Source organism: Coptis chinensis, chromosome 9 (assembly GCF_015680905.1).
Source record: "Coptis chinensis isolate HL-2020 chromosome 9, ASM1568090v1, whole genome shotgun sequence".
Classification (NCBI taxonomy): domain Eukaryota; kingdom Viridiplantae; phylum Streptophyta; class Magnoliopsida; order Ranunculales; family Ranunculaceae; genus Coptis; species Coptis chinensis.
Genome location: NC_141464.1, coordinates 51,655,237 through 51,673,428, shown reverse-complemented (window position 1 = coordinate 51,673,428; position 18,192 = coordinate 51,655,237). Strand labels below are relative to the sequence as shown.

At 37.8% G+C, this 18,192-nt stretch overlaps 1 protein-coding gene across 1 annotated transcript; it reads right to left on the bottom strand.

The window, feature by feature from the left end:
* Positions 1-2,082: 2,082 nt before the first annotated feature.
* Positions 2,083-16,576, bottom strand: RLP4 (receptor like protein 4). Its single transcript, XM_086582637.1, has 9 exons — positions 16,374-16,576; positions 15,221-16,279; positions 11,072-11,219; positions 3,848-3,919; positions 3,455-3,526; positions 3,082-3,153; positions 2,910-2,987; positions 2,642-2,823; positions 2,083-2,530 (listed from the first exon to the last, which is right to left on the bottom strand). Exons 1-9 carry the CDS (start codon positions 16,429-16,431, stop codon positions 2,409-2,411), a joined length of 1,863 nt encoding a protein of 620 aa, XP_086438763.1. The 5' UTR covers positions 16,432-16,576; the 3' UTR covers positions 2,083-2,408.
* Positions 16,577-18,192: the final 1,616 nt, after the last annotated feature.

Genomic DNA, 18,192 nt, shown 5'->3' with positions numbered 1-18,192 from the left:
TCAATAACAATGTTTCTCGTAAAATTACAAGATATGATTACCGAAAGAAAGAAAGAAGAAGAAGAAAAAAAAAAAAAAACCTACAAAAAGATAATATAACTAGGATATGATGAAGGTGGGAAAATCCCATTCATCTATGGATCTATTTAAATGGTCTCTCATAAATAACCGAAAAAAGATTGATGTCTCAACTCTCAGACTAGAAATCTATAATTTCTATGGACAATGGGACTAGACGTTTAAGATAGGGATGAAAGGTTACAAGAAAATGCCAATGAGGCTAGGGACGAAACTAGAATTCAATGTCAAGATAGGGATGAAAGGTTACAAGAAAATGCCAATGAGGCTAGGGACGAAACTAGAATTCAATGTCTGGGAGTGCAAGAATATATACAACCCAGTAATTGAACTAGGAGGTGCGGTGGTGGAGTGGAGCTTCTCTAAAAAAATTTGGGGGTGTGAATCTTTATAATCTAGTCATTTTTCTAACAAATTACTAATATATTATGTAACTTTTACAAATCTTTAGAGGTGCGACTGCCTCCCCCCCTCACATAAAGATGGAATTTGAGTTGAGTTGAGGATTCGGAGCTCGGCTTGGGCTTGGCTCGTTTAACTATATGAGCCGAGTTCGAGCTCAAATTAAAACTCGTGTAATAAATTAGCTTGATGAAGCTCGGCTCGTTTAGCTCAAATAACATATTTATAGTGTAAAATAACCGAGCGACTTATGCTCGGTTTGGGTTCGGCTCGAGTTCGCTCATTTATTATATGAGCCGAGCTTGAGTTCAATTTAAACTCGTGTAATTAGCGAGCCGAGCTTGAATATAGTAAAATTCGGCTTGTTTAGCTCGAATTCCACTCTTACCCCCCCACACTCTCTAGATCCATCAATGAATGGGATTGTATACATAATTGCAAATTACAATGAGTGGTTTTGTTGTGTAGTTGTTGATTTTTTTTTAGCTAAAAGTCTTTCTGGTTGTTTTTATTTATTTTTTTTCTTTTTTTCTTTTTTCCGATAAAGTTTCTGGTGGGCTTTCACATCTAGTTAGTAAGTGAATTAGTCTATTGAACTTTAAAAAAGATAATTTACGTACCTAGACAATCTTTAAAATTTCTTCATTTTGGTGTATATAATGTATAAGTCAAAATGGTACATGCTTTTTTTTTTATTACCACTCGTATTCAGTTGCACTAAAAAAATCACTTATAACTGTTATAAGTTCTACACTTCTACCGATCTTACTTTGTTACAAATTCAAACCATATTATGAAACAAAGAAAAATGATCTAAGACAAAAGGTGAACTTTATCTAATAACGTGAGTGCTGGCATGATTTAAGAGTTAAGACCCAGTGTAACAAAAACCTGGTTTAATTAAAATTATCGTTTGAAAAGAAAAAGGAAAAAGGAGGACTCTGTTGTCCATTTATCTCCATTTAGTTTGTCGCTCTACTAGGTACATTTCTATTGTGATGGCTTAGTAGGTTCTAGTATAGTTCCCTAACTAGATTCCTTTCAGGCCTAGAAATGCAGTGCTGATGTAATGGACATTAATCTATGGATACTGACTTGGGCCTGCCAACAAGCAAGGTCTTCACCTAAACTTGTTTGCAATTATGCAGCGAGTCACATCACACACATTTCTAGCTATACCATCAGCATCTTGCATTCTTGCTTACGTAGGTTCATTATGCTTACTTAGGTCTTCTATTACGTAGGTTCCTTGTTGATATGCATACACCAAATCCAAAGTGATAGATTTTGTATTTTTCCACTTCCCCCCTTTGCAGTATTTCTCTGCTTCGATGGAGCACTATCCTTCTTTTGGCTTGGTGGACCAAATAATTTTGGCAAAAAGAGAATACCATTATGGGAAACCTTCGAACCTGTACTCCTGTAGCTTATATTAACAAATATTATATTTCTGTTTGGCAGAATAGCATCCATGTAATAATCCCACATCAGGTGTCCAAAAGCTTGCAATCAAATATATAATTCCCTCCACCAATTGGTTTTAAATTTGATGCCCATTTTCAATAGTCTTTACAAATTCAAATTTAAACAGTAAAACTAAGGTTTTTACAAAAACTGCACGAAATATTTGTGAGGAATTTTAAGTATTTCTAACATTTCTCGGCCGTAATTGAAACAAGAATAATACATTTGAACCTACAACACTATAGACTATAAAAAGTAATACACGCCCATTTCATGGCGCATTTCAATTCAAAACAATTTACATGAACGACAGCCGATGGTTTTGCAAATTCCAATAGCACTACATTATCAAATGGACCTGCAAAAGCATGTATTTGGCATTGGGTGTGCCAAAAATAAATTATGATCTAACTCGGCATCGGATACAAAAACTGAATTGATGTATCTGGAACGAAGCTGTCCAATCAAGATAGCAAGGTAGGTCCATTCTCAGTAGCAGTTCGAGTGTGTTCTTGACCATGGTGCCTAGCCATTTGTACATCACGAACAAAATGTGTCCTAGCTTTGGCATATGGAGCATCCCTTGCTGCAAACAGAAAAGTAGGCAAACTATAAGTTCCAGTGAACGGGTAAACAAAAAATGCATGATCCCGTACATATGCATCTCAATTAGCTTTTGAATTACGCATGCTCTTACCTGCTATCCTTTGCGACCGTAGAATATTCTGCCTCCGTTTCCACCAACATACAGAGCCAATACCAATTAGCAAAAGTGCAAAAAACACTCCAAACGCGATGCCTATCTTAGCACCAGTGGAAAGGTGTGGACCGCACGTAGGTAATCCAGGTATACCACAAAGACCTGCATTAGTAGTAAAGCTATATGTGTCCACAATAAGTATTCTTATCTGCAATTCAATTTATTTAGAGTTAATTCTAGGCCTTTAAGAGTGAAGGTAGCATACTTGAAGCTAGCTCTATGAAGAAGTCTTCCTCCAAGCGCAGCTGGGACTCTTCCAGATAATAAGTTGCTATTGAGATTCCTGCAGCACCATAAAGCAGATTAGAAAGTTTTTCTGCACAGTTTGTGTAATAAAACCAGTCACGAGACAAATGGGATGTGCGGACAGTACTTACAGTCTCCCTAATGATGCTAACTGTCCAAGGCTTTCTGGAATAGAACCATTGAAAAAGTTGAACGAGAGGTCTCTGCTCAGAAACTAATATAGTTACTATATAAATATTGAAATCCCAATAGCTATAATTGCACATCAAACACATAGAAAACAAACTTATGCAACTGATGTTGGCGATTCATCGCTTGGCGTCTAAGCATTCATTTCAAAGCCAATGATTCTATAGCATACTACTATTGTCTACTTCGTGTTCAGTTAAGAACTACTTTGTAATTAAGGAGAAAACACATAATTATTAAAAGTAGACACTAGATTGTCTCTAGAACAATACAGATCACTGAATGCAAGGTAGACCACGTGCTAGTGCTACTTACAATGTCTCAAGCAAAGTTATTGATCCAAGTGAGGATGGAATGGCCCCACGAATACTATTCCCGCTCAAGTTTCTACACACACAAGAGTTGAATAAGACATAACAGTAATGATTACTTAGACTACAATGAACTTCTAACTTCTAAATGTTGTGCGAAAACAGTATTACATGGAGATAGAATTTGAAGGATCCAATTATGAACTTCCTCATGTATCTTATGAGGAATGTCTGATTCGAACATGAAAGGAATCCATTAAGTGTAAAACAAAGGGCTCGCAAGGAGGATTGTTTTGCAGTTAAATCAACAATGCTATGTAACCTACATCAGAGGAAAAGATGCAACTCCTATTCAAGAATCAAAGAATTGAGTCAAGGAGTACGATTTTGAATATACATGCTCTGTAGATGCTGCAGCTTGGATATGTCGTTCGGCAAGAAACCCCCTAGTCCTTGATTGTCAAGACCACTGAAAAATGCAATACGAGAAGATTTCATCATCGGAATTAGAAAGTTAAAAAGTTTATGTTGATATTGAAGTTCATATAATTCGCAAACCAATAGTTTCTCTGAGCTAAAATATAAAGATAAACTTATCAAATATCAACAACGCTAGGGAAAACCTGAGAAAGAGAACTGTCACACCTGTAATCTCCAAGCGTCTAAAAATGTAAGGATGTCTTTTCAACTTGCAACTACTATTTCTGTGGATGTAATTGTTCACTGATTAATAAAAAGGCAAACACTAGGTGTTACAGTCACATGACTCAAAATCCCAAGAACAAATGCTACAGATGAAAAAATGGTTAAAACCACCTCATTTCTCAACTCTATCCAATCTGATAGTTCCACCAAACACGAGTTCTATAACAAGGTTACAAGGTTATCACTGAATCACTTCTATCTGAAGTTACTATACCAGTCCGTCATGTGAACTTACCTACTAAAAACCAAGTCATCACTGAAGATCCTACTGATGCCACTGCTGAAGAGGTAGATTCTGGTTTCACAGAACAGTTAAGGTTGTTATTGAGGACAATGCTGACTTTATGAGGATGAGGTCCAGCACTTAGGCTGAGTCCAATGGTTGTCCACTCTCTATCTGCATTCCCCAAAAAAACCGGCTTTTAAGGATATAGAGTTGGAATGAGCATCCAATGGTTGCACACAACAACAGACGCCAAATGAAGAATGAAGAGTGATTTTCTTTTCTGCGCCATTTGAACAGGTGCCAAACGAAGAATGATTTTCTTTCTATGCCAGTTCAACAAGCTCAATTTGGTTTTTTACTATTTGAGCCAAATTCTGTGGCCTATAATGAACCCTCTATTCCTCAATAATACTTTGTATACATACAAAGTTAAATAAGGATAGAGAGTGAATTCTGCCGCTTTTGTCTCCACTTTTTCAAGGATAGGGAGCCATTGGACTCAGCCTTAGGGAAGTGACAAAGCTGAATCTGTTGCATTGTTGGATCAGAAAGCTATTATAGAGAAAAATTGCCCACTGAGGTAGGTGAGTAGGTCCTCTTCTGCTGAGGTTATTGTTCAATTTAATGATCACAATTTTTTAGGGGTTGAGGCAGTTGAGGTCTGTACACCTGAGAAAAATGGTGTTGATTGTAGCGCCAGTTACAGAGTAGTAGTAATACAACTAATTCCAGTACAAAATGTAATGAAAACTCTAATGGGCAAGTGACTCTAGTTCAGCATCATCTACTACGAAGCAGGGGCAATAGTAGTTCAACACAGATAAAAAACAACAAACAGGAGGAGTGGCTCCAAGAGGCCTGTATGGAGACCCAAGGGGTCAGGTAAACACCACTCCAATTTAAAACAATGAATAGACCACTATGAGGGGTATAAATGTCCCTCACTAAGCAGAGGTGCATAAGAGGAAGAATAAGCACAAGCACAACATGTGTAGCTCCTGTCTATTAGGGACCAAAGTGAAGCAGGACAACTATGTTGCCCTCTCGGGGGGCACATGTAGAGCTACAACAGCGACCCCAGTAGAAGAGTTTGAATAATGTAGATTCTTATTGGCGGAAGCTTCAGTTTAATTGAATCTACACTTTAATTGAAACACAATTAAAAGACGACCTAAAAATCACTCTTTTATTGAATCTTTCAATCACAAATCACACACATAAACACAACTCCTGAAACCCTAACTACAAGCCCGTTATTTAAAGTAAACCTAGAAAGCATAAACCAATAGGAACACGACATGTGTCCAACTAACTAATGGACTCGAACCATGGGCTTGGACTCAACTAAAGGGCTCACGCCCACAACATGTAGAGGGAACATAGGCGCACACCTATGACACTGACAGACTCGACTAATATTCTACATCACTCTCCCCAATCGAAAAAAATTCGTTATCGAATTTCTAATCAACAAAAACTTCAGGTAAAGAGAACCATGCCCACAAGCTTTAGGAAATCGGCCAATACCCCAGCTGAAAGGAATCCGACCATGAATTTTTCCTTTGTAGCAGCTTCCCTGGCTTAAAATCAGTAACCCACAACATGCTCGCACACAGATTATGAAAACAATAACCAGAAGATGCACCAAATTTTTTTGGTACCAATGGCTCATCTTGAAAACTGACTTTCTTTAAAGAAATCCAAATCTGCAATCGTGTCTTTTTGAAAAACAAATCACTTCGTTTGTCAAAGTGAGTCACAAAATTTTCCCAAATCGGATCTTCGTACTTATCAAAGATTGGTGGAGCGCCCAATAAGGAGGCTTCAACACCTGCCGGCAGCCGAGCGGTGCCATCATTGAGGGGTACACCCTCACGTTCCTCATTGAGAGGAGGTTCCCTGTTGGTGTTATCTTTCATGCCAACTCTATTCTCTCCGTTGTTTTCTGAATCTGTAGGCGCAAAAGGGTTCAGAGAGGGATTGAACCATCAACCGGAGATGCATCATCAGTACTAGCCACTGAACCATTATTTTATGGTGGTGGAAGTGGTTGTTGCACCTCTCTTTGGACTGGAAACTTTGCTTCCATCAAGTTCTGGAACATCTATGTTATGTTCTTCATGTTTTCTTCTAAACGAGACATGCGAGTATCCATGGATGGAGGACGACCTCGAGTTGCTCTGTTATTCACCATAATAACACAAAAAAATTTGACTTCTCAAAATAAAAATTCGCCGTGAACAATAACATGGGTGAACAGTGGTGTGATGAATAGTACCCGATGAACAGTGTTTCATAAACAGTGTTTTCGGTGAACAGTGCCATGAATAGTAACCATTAGAATTAATCTGCTCCGATACCAAATAATGTAGATTCTTACTGGCGGAAGCTTCAATTTAATTGAATCTACACTTTAATTGAAACACAATTAAAAGACGACCTAAAAATCACTTTTTTATTGAATCTCTCAATCACAAATCACACACATAAACACAACTCCTGAAACCCTAACTACAAGCCCGTTATTTAAAACCTAGAAAGCATAAACCAATAGGAACACGACATGTATCCAACTAACTAATGGACTCGAAATATAGGCTTGGACTCAACTAATGGGCTCACGCCCACAACATGTAGAGGGAACATAGGCGCACACCTATGACACTGATAGACTCGACTAATATTCTACATCACTCTCCCCAACCGAAAAAAATTCGTCATCGAATTTCTAATCAACAAAAACTTCAGGTAAAGAAAACCACGCCCACAAGTTTTAGGAAATCGGCCAATACCCCAACTGAAAGGAATCCAACCATGAATTTTTCCTTTGTAGCAGCTTCCCTGGCTTAAAATCAGTAACCCACAACATGCTCTTGTACACAGATTATGAAAACAATAACCAGAAAATGCACCAAATTTTTTTGGTACCAATGGCTCGTCTTGAAAGCTGACTTTCTTTAAAGAAATCCAAATCTGCAATCATACGTTTTTGAAAAACAAATCACTTCGTTTGTCAAAGTGAGTCACAAAATTTTCCCAAATCGGATCTTCGTACTTATCAAAGATTGGTAGAGCGCCTAATAGGGGGGCTTCAAAACCTGCCGGCAGCCGAGCGGCGCCATCATTGAGGGGTACACCCTTACGTTCCTCATTGAGAGGAGGTTCTCTGTTGGTGTTATCTTTCATGCCAACTCTATTATCTCCATTGTTTTCTGGATTTGTAGGCCCAAAAGGGTTCAGAAGAGGGATTGAACCATCAACCGGAGATGCATCATCAGTACTAGCCACTGAACCATTATTCTATGGTGGTGGAGGTAGTTGTTGCACCTCTCTTTGGACTGGAAACTTTGCTTCCATCAGGTTCTGGAACATTTGTGTCATGTTCTTCATGTTTTCTTCTAACTGAGACATGCGAGTATCCATGGATGGAGGACGACCTCGAGTTGCTCTGTTATTCACCATAATAACACAAAAAAATTTGACTTTTCAAAATAAAAATTCGCCGTGAACGAGTGGCACGGCGAATAGTACCCGATGAACAGTATTCGTGAACAATGTTTTCGGTGAACAGTATCATGAATAGTAACCCTTAGAATTAATCTGCTCCGATACCAAATAATATAGATTCTTATTGGCGGAAGCTTCAATTTAATTGAATCTACACTTTAATTGAAACATAATTAAAAAACGACCTAAAAATCACCCTTTTATTGAATCTCTCAATCACAAATCACACACATAAACACAACTCCTGAAACCCTAACTACAAGCCCGTTATTTAAAGTAAACCTAGAAAACATAAACCAATAAAAACATGACATATGTCCAACTAACTAATGGACTCGAACCATGGGCTTAGACTCAACTAAGGGGCTCACGCCCATAACATGTAGAAGGGACATAGGCGCACACCTATGACATTGACAAACTCGACTAATGTTCTATATTAGTTTGGGTGTGCAGGGATTCACTTTATGCTAGCCTAACTCAACTCTCTCAAACAAGTCAAATTATTTATGCGAGGAATCTCTTATGCATGACTCTATGAAGTATCATCTTTCTGTTATATATGCTACGATGCTAGTAATACTAGGACTGACGGTGTTACTTTGGCAAGATCTTATCAATCTTAGTTCTTCTATTACTGGCCCCAGGTCGCCACTGGAGATACTAACAATATAATTGCTTCCAATGAAAGAACTGGTGAGCCCACTCATCCAAGGGATACTCTAAGATTTGTAGATCCTCTTGTGGCCTGTCTGATTTTAAATTTCCTGGTTTCTTCTTTACATGAACCAATAGTGATGAAGAGTATGGAAGGAAGCAGTCTAAAATAGATAAATGTCTTATCGATTCTGTAATGGAACCTTTTGCCTACTAACAGTGCTGGTGAATTCCTGCCTCCACGAATTCAGATCACACTAAAACTTGTTTCTTGATCTGAGAACAGGTCAATAGCTCATCCCTTCAGGTCTTCAAATTCATGGATGGTGCAACACGATTTCCAGAATATTCTTAGAGAAAGCTGGGACTCTGAACTCTGCAGTAACTCATGGTGGCCCTATTACAGTCATGTTCCTTAAATTTAATGCTCTAAATGTCAATCTTAAGGACTGGTCTAAACATAATTTTCCTAGCTGCATAATAAAGTGAAAGCTGCAAAAACTGAATTGTAGCAATAGCAATCTTGGAGAAAGAGGCAAGAAATTTGTACTGTCAACTGGTAATGTGAAGAACATGGACCTTCAGGCTTCAGCACAGAACTGACAGTAAATGGCTCAAGTTGGGTGATAGATGCAACAATTACTTCCACGATGCAATTAAGGAAAAGAAGGGCATAAATGCAATATGGCTTATTGAAGATTCGTGGCAATAATATCAATGATGAGGATTAAGTAATAGACTATATTTCTCAGTTCTACATGGGCCTTCTTGGACAACAGAGTAACATCAATGTGGATGCTGAGTTCTTTGATAAATTATCACGTATCAGTCACTAGTCACTACTACAGCTTGATAATGACATCTCAGATGAAGAAATTAAGGTTGCCTTATTCTCTATGGAAGAAGTGTGGATTTCCCACAGCATTAGAGCCCCTGATCCAGCTGGCTTTAATGCTGGCTTCTTCAAACACTGACAAGATCTCTTAAATGCCATATTCTCAAGTTTCTACATGCTTAAAGGTATTAACTCTACATCGCTTTCTGTGACACCATATACACGTGTTACCAAAGTTCTCACTCTTGAGATTGAAACCTTTTAAATCTTCTCTAATGAATCCTGCTCAATCAACCTCCATTCCTCATAGACTTAAACAGGACAATCTTTGGCTCTCTCGTGAACTTTTGAGAGGCTATATTAGAAAGAGCGGTACGTCTAGATGCTCTATTAAAGTTGAGATTTGCAAGACCAATGATTCCATTAGCTGAGAATGCATCATCCAAATTCTGAAAGTCTACAACTTCCCTCCTAAACTCACAGCCTGGAAAAAACTATGTATAGCCACTCCTTTTCCATCTTGATCAGTGGGACTCCTGAAGCTTTTTCAAGGAAAAAGGGGATTAAGGCAAGTTGACCCCTTGTCTCCTTATATCTTTGCGGCGGCAACAAGAGTTTCTTACAACATCCTAAGTGCAAATGGGGAATCCATTTATGCTTTTTAGACGGTGTTCTTCTTTTCTCTAGAGGAGAGATGCAGTCTATAGAAGGTATTTACACTATCCTAAAAATCTTGATGCTACTGGTTTCAAGATGAATACTGGGAAACCCACACTTGTTCAAGAAGCACTCCTACAGATGAGGGTACTTTATTTGCTAAGTATTCGGGTATCAAATTATCGATCTTGTTTCTCCCCCAGTAAAATACCTAGGTTTGCCTCTCATTTCCTCAAGACTTGGTATTAATTATTTGTAGAATATCCAGTTGGATATCCAGATGTCTTTGCCATGCTGAAAGGCTTCACTTGATTCACTCTGTCTTATCCACTTTATATACCTATTGGGCCAAACCTTCCGTCCTTCCCAATTTGAAAAGGTGGAAAGTATATGTTGTAATTTTCTTTTGAGTGGACCCTCCCTTTTCCAAGAGAAAGCATCAAGCTACTAAAGATAAACTAAAACTAACTACAAGAGAAGGAAGCCTTAGTACTATTGATATGAAGGTCTCGAACAGAGCATCATACCTAACCACTGACTGAGAGCCCAACCAACCCCTTTAAATTGCACCCTTAAGTCCCTTGAAACCTAAACGTTGTGGCTATATCAAGCTTAGGAAATCTAGAAATAGAGGACCCTTCTCCGCTCACTTATCCTGCTCCTCCCAAAAATTCCAGAGTCATTTCCAAGCAAGGCCTTAAACTCGTGCATCCTCCGCAACACTCTCTCTTAGTCTCTTCCATTTCATCAGATGGTATCTATAATTCTCTTGGATGAATAGAAATTTATTTTTCCAGATATATATGGAGAAAGAAATTCTTCACATAGATTTCCAAAGTGTTGAAATAATAGTTTCATGCATTTCACAAACAGATAGGTTTCAGCTAGATAATAATGTGCAAAAAAGTAAGTTCATAAGTACATGAAGTTGAACATAATGAACTACAGTGTTTCTTTACAATAATAAAGAAAACATTTGAAATTAATCTGTAAAAATAGACTCTTAAAAAAGGACATAACGAATAGAAACTTACAGTCCATCAATGACCCATGAGCGGCCTTTTGAGTCAAACAGGCAGTCCACACCACTCCATGGATGTTGTTGGGGAACACATGGATCACCATTCCATCCAAAGCGAAGTGGAAGGCCCAGGGAATTCTTCACCGATTCCAAAGCCCTGACTATAAGGGGAATGTCTAAATCAGATCAGTAACAATGTGGACACGTATTCAAGTGTGAGCTTCACATCAAAGCTAAGAAGGCACCAAAACATGCGACTACGGTTTGCTTCTTTGTCGTATTAAACAAGGTTGGTGGAACGAGTTTCAAGACATTCTATATACTTCAAGATATTATTTCCCACTGATGGAGATCATACAGAAAAAGTACAGTAACACAGAACATGAAGGTAAAAGTGATTCACAAGTGGAATATGACACAGGCAAGTAAATAGCTGCCAAAGGAATGTATGGCTGATGCAACTCAAAAATCAACACAGTGGCGTATAAAAGCGAGTAAACTCTACGCTGACCAAGCTGGATACTTTTTTGATCACTTAGACATGCCACCCATTGGGTATATTGCCTTTTAAGCCGTTAAAATAATGATATAAGATTTAATATTCGTACCAACATTATTCTGCCTAAATGGTGATATAGGGCGGAGACTGATTCAACTTAATCAAGACATTCACATAAATGCACAATGTTATTTGATTGATTTCCTAGAAAAATTATTCACAATTTGTTTTTCAATTTTTATGTTTATGCCTCGTAAAGTGCAGCATATGCCTGTATATCAGATCTCAACGCTAACATTTTGAGGCAAGCTGGTTGCGTCATCCCATCCTGGAGGCACCCTTAACCACCTTTTTAAATAGACTAAAAGCTATTGGGTAATGGATATGGAAGCATGTCTTTGGAGGGAGGTCATGCAAATCAAAATGGCTCACAAGTTATTGGTACATTTCCCAGAGAAACTTCTACTCGTAGGCACAGCTCCTCAAGAGGGCATTCTAGAAAGTAAACAAAGTTCAAAGAATGCATTTTCTACCAGAGGTAAAGAAGCCAAACTTTAGGAAGAAGTTTGGGGCATAGTAGTTTCTTTAAAGTCATCGTAGAGCCTACTTATATAATAGAAGGTGACAAGCGATCTGGTAGAACACATCAAAAGAAACGATAACACTTGGACTCATATTAAACTTTTGAGACAGGTAAACAATATGGATGTTGAAAAAGCAGTAAGACATACCCATATCAGAGACTCAGATTAGAGGATAAGATGAGATTGAGGGGTAACCGCCCCAAGTAATATTAGTTAGATCCTGATGGAATTAGTATTAGTAGTAATATTTATTTAGTAATTGATATTCTAGTAGGATTTATCTATTTTTAGTAGTTTGTTTCTAATTAGGATTCTTTGGAGATTGTATAAATAAGGCCTTTGGTCTCACAATTTAGTTGGTTGATTTAATGAGAATTTAGTAGTGATTTTTGGAGTTAAAGTGTGTGGTTACTAAAATCTCCCTTTTCCATCAAATTACGGTTAGAATTAGCTTTAGTTTATCAATGGTGTGTTGATTAAAGTCGCTTCGGCCTTTAATTCACATCAGATCCTTTTCTTTTCACCTGGCTGACCAAAATAGGCCTCAAAACTAGAGTCAGCTTGCCTCCAATAATTTATTTCATTTGTTCCTATACATGAGGTTGGGAAACTAATTTAGATAGTGGAACAAAAGCAGCCGTGATAGTGTGGACGCGAGAGAAGCAATGGAATAGTCTTTCCAACTTTCATGTGTCACTAGGGAGTACGGTGTAATAACAATGCTTCGGAGGCAAGTGTATACTGTTAGTTATCTTGGGAAGAAAGGTTGAACGCATTCTTGTGAAGAATGGATTTGGCCAAAAATGGATACAACAAACCATTACAACGATTTTAAGCCACTACCAACCATGCTGTTCTTCCTTGCATAAGCGTCATCCTGCTCTTTCAGTTCCACATTTGGAACCTTTCAAAGAACCGATGATGTGAAAAAAATCGCTAACGCTACCACGAGAATTGCATGATCCGCATCCAATATGGGGCCTGTTTATTTCTCATACCTCTCTTTATATCTGGAGTTCGCTTCTTTACGAGGACAGAATAGTCCAATAGTTCTTATGACTATGATTCACAGATTTTTATCTATTGGTCGGCTATAAAGGTCACATTAAAGCATTAAACACTTGTATCCCAATTTTCCTTTTCCTTCTGAAAGAGGCTGACTGCTCTTCTGATTGTCTTGTTATGACTCAGTAAGTACACGCCAATCAGCAACGCTACTTGATACCCTTTATGTGAAACTAAGTCACCTATCTTCTTGTTCCAGATCCAAGCTGTTTCTTGTTATAGCAATACCCAATAACTCTTTTAGTTGGTCCACTAACAATGTCTCACTCACAAAAATAACTCAAATTAGTTATATTTAAGCTTGAACAAGTTAGCTGATTATGCATTAAGGCCAGCACTCAAACTAAGTCACCTATCTTACTGCTCCAGATCAGCTGTCTGTTGTTGTAGCGATACCAAATGACTCTTTTTAAGTTGGTGCATTCCAATATCTCACTCACAAAAATGATTCAACCAGTAATCTTTAAGCTTAAACTAGCTGATTATGCAATAAGGCCAGCACTTATGCACTCTGTTGAAGTCTCAAAAGTGTTCTTGTTAAGTAATCAACCAATACTCATCAAAAGCCAGAGCTGTTAAGGAAAAGCGGAAAGCTCATTACTTAATCAGGATAGTAACATTCCACCTCATCGACCCAATCTATCGAAATTGACGCGAAGTTAGCCCTCTCCTCTTTGGGTGGGCGGCGGCTCCACACACCTATCAATATTTAATGACTTAACACCATCCCATACATAATAACAACCATTTTAAGCCAGCCTCTAGGTCGCCACTCCCGAGGTTCGACCTTGGACATGGATTGGCTGTAATACCAAATGTTAAGTAATCAACCAATACTTCTCAATGTCCGAGTTCATGAGCGCAAAGTAAATACTTAACCAGGACCCTAAAAATTCCACCACGCTTACAAAGTCAACGTCCTTGTCGACCCACTCCATCGACACTGACCCGATTCTTTCCCCCTTTGGCGGCTCCATTCTCCTTAAAAGCCTGATCTGCCAAGGAGCGGAAAGATGATTACTCAACCAGGATCCAAACAGTTCTACTCCTTTGAGAGGAACCTTACCAATTGTCTTACTATTAGCTCCCAGTCCGGACGTACGCAGTCCAATAGCTGGTTGTTACATATTTTTTGTCTGAATGCTATTGCTACCCAATGTAGATGGACTACTCTCCATTAAATAGATAATATCTCTTCAGAGAATAAGGGGAAATCAATCAGCTCCTTGAATATCTCCTTAATTGGCTGTAAAGATCTCCATTAAATTTTTAAAGATGGGTACCGATCCCCAAATACAAGTGACATGGACCATTAGAGGGAGATTTGAACTTTAAACGAGAGGGCCATGAGTTTTGGTCCAAGGAGCAGACCCGCAAGTGGTGGCTCAACGAGGCCTGAATTCTCACCCCCACCTACCATCTTGGCTGGATGTTGGCAGATTTGGCTCCAAGGGCCTGATCTTGGGCTAACCCAGCAGGCAAGCTGCGAGGCCACCTCAAAAGATCTCAGGCACAAGCTGTGCATGTGAGGCCCATCTCTGGTTTCACATGCCAAACACATGCCATTGGGTCCTTGGGTGGCACTTTTGCTACTGAGAGGCCCACCAAACTGGGTGCGCTGTGTCTACCAAAGACCATTTAATGTGGGTACACACACTAAGGTTTGTGACTCTTGGGAATGAAAGAATAGAAGAGAAACAATATTACTTCAGCAAACATCAGAATAAAGAATCACAAGTATTACCAAAGATGCAACATTATCATGTAACAATAGAAGACAAAACTTTACTAATCATTATAGCTGAAGTTTGAAGGTCAAATCAATATCGAGACACAAAGATGTGTTAGAGAGTATAATAAGCACTGGCCACTAAAATATATAGAGGCGAAACCACATAGCGCTCAACTGCATGAAAGCAGTGAACACACTACTCTAGAATTATGTACTGGGAAGTTATAAAGGCTAAAATATACTTCATAGTAGGTAAAATAAGGATATGGCATGTACTCTTACCTTCTTGAGCTGCAGTCCTGGACTCGGCAAGAATAACTTCAAAGATCTCAATCCCATTGATAATTGCATGATCTCCAATTGTCGGATGAAGGGTTATAGTCAAACTCCTCCCATTCACAGGAACAGTCTTATTTAAAACAAGAGCCGCATAACGATCCCCACTCATTTCAATCACATCAACATCCTTGAAAGTAATATCGCCATTGATCAAAACATCAAATACCCTTTGCCCACTACCAGTTACTCTACTATCAATCTCAGCAAAATGCAACCAAACTGAATAATTTCTATTCGGATCCACTTCAATAGTATACGATAAATCCGGCTCACTATCAGTACTAACAAGCGCAGTTCTATAAAGCTTCTCAGGATAAAAATTGGGTGAAACGGATGCTTTCGTGATATTATTCTCAGTAGAAATAGCACTATCAGAACTTTGCCCAAATGTTTTAATCGCACTCCAAAATCTATCCCCACCCCAATGATCCCCACTATAATCTTCATCAAATCCAGGTTTCCCATTACCACAAGACAATCTTTTTGCCGTCCGTAAAATCACCCCTTCACCCCAATTCCCCTCAAAGTAGTACCCTTTATCATCAATCTGAAGTATCTCAATAGATAAAATAGATGGATCTCCATGACCAGTACTATGAAAACAAGCAGAAACAGTACCATCACTTACAAACACTATTCCTTCTGTAAATGACTGATCATCAACTTGACTCCAACCACTATTAAGTGAATAAATTTGAGTACCTTGTAACGAAATATCGAAAAGTGGCTCATTATCGAAATCAGGTAATTTTATTAAACCAAAGAAAATTCTTACTGAATACATATGACCTTGGGGCACTCTACCAATGTTGTAACAGTTTGTTGGCCCATCTGAAAGTGGGAAATAACGAAGTGTGTTCAATGGTGGTGTTATGTAACTTGAACGACTTGCATTTGCTGGTATTCCACCAGTATATGCAAAATCTTTAAACCAAAGTGTATTTGTTGGTGGTGTTTGGACATTTGTTCTTGCACCACAGCTTATTCTTAGTGCAAATGGCTCTGCAACAAAAAAGAAACAATCTTTAGTAAGTCTAAACAGAATGTATTGTTAAATAAAAGAGTTGGTGTTTGTTTTGTTTGTTTGTTTGCTTACCAGGCTTGGAAGATGAAGTTGAAAGGGTAGTGAGTAGAATGAGCAGTTGCAGAAGCATTGTTGTTGTGGGGTTTAATGGTTGGTGCAACTTGCAAATAGTAGTGGTCTGCTTTTCATTTCCTACAGATTTTTTTTTCTCTCTCTTTTTTAGTTTTGTTTTCTTTGTTTGTTGCTTTGTCCTTTTTAATGGTGTTTCTGTTAGTTAGAATAGAAGTTATATTGACATGTGAGTGTAAGTGACAGAGTGTTTAGTTTACTTTTAGTTTATTTTGGTTTTGTTGAAACTTGAAACGAGGACGTGGGAACTGGTAATGGTAATGAAGATTGAAAATTAGAGTTGACTTACTAGTGAAAGTGTGAAACTGATATTACAGTTCAGCAAACCATTGCGCAATCCATGGGAATAAACTGTGAATAGTGTCATGAACTTGTACATTTTCAAACACTACTTTTTTTTTTTTTTTTTTTTGGCTCAAACATGTACCATTTTTTTTTTTTTGTTTGCTCAAACACACCACCTAGTTGTAGTAGATGGTTTTAACAATCTTACATTAGTATACTGCCAAAGCAGTGGAGAGTGAGCGGAACTGCGAGGAATTATTGAGAGGATAAAGAAAAAGAGTTTGGGTGAGAAATACAAACACCAACCAACAGCCCCTAGGTCCAAAAACGTTCTCTCTGTTCACTTATTTATTAATATATCTACATTATCTATCATCAACTGTGAATAATCATCCATATGTCTACACATATCACAATAAGTTCACGATATTGGCCATATCTATATAATAAAGCAGTTTGGTTTTTTTAATCAGAGTCCCACTTATTAAAAATTCCCAAAAGAAAAACTGTAAATAAAAAAGAAAAAAATCGCCAAAATGAAAAGTGGAAAACCCTTTCTTTCTTTCACTTTTTCCTCTTCCTCACTAGTTCGTCAACCCTTTCTTCTTCCTAACCAATAAGCTAACACCTTGGTGGCACACTCCTTCTCGCCCTCTCATGTTCGAGCATAAGGATCTCCAGACGCAATCATTAGTTTAAGGTAAAAAAAAAAATACTCTATATTTCATTTTCTTCAAAAAAAAAAAAAACACTCATAAAAAAACACTCCAAATTCAACTCTTTTAATACTTCTTCAATAACCTTTTTCAAATGGTGGAGATAACGGGTACTCTCTTTGTAGTTCTTTGATCTTCAAATATTTTTTTTTTCAATTCTCTTTGTTTAATCCTGTGTAATTGAAAGAATTGTAGTTTACTATTTTGGGAATTGTCTCGGTTGCATACTAGATTCTAACATTATTATTATTTTTTAAAAAGCGAGTAAAGATTGAGATAGGAAAGGAACTCAACCACACTGAAACTGAGCAGATCACATAGTTGAATATCAATTTTAGCTAGAGTGTTGTGACACTATGCTCAATTTTCTAAATTTATTTGTATTAGTGTTCTAGAGTGAATGCATTGAAATTTCTACTACCCATTTTATCATGTAGCTTTATGGCCGGTTTAGTTCCAGTAACACTCTATGTCTCTATATATTTAATTTTACAAAAGTTGAAAAAACGAATTGGAGGTACAGCTGACATAATTTTATCAGTATTTTACTTTTCTAATGAATCTGTTGATTACTGAATTAGTTGGATTATTTTTCTAGAAGTCCCATATATACTCTATTGAAAAATCAGCTAGGTGAATGTGGCATATTCCTCCAAGTATTAGCCTGCCTAACACGAACATTTAACTCAAACACAAACTACAATAACAAAGGTCAACTTTCAAATTCAACAAGTACCATGTCATCATGAGTATTACCACTA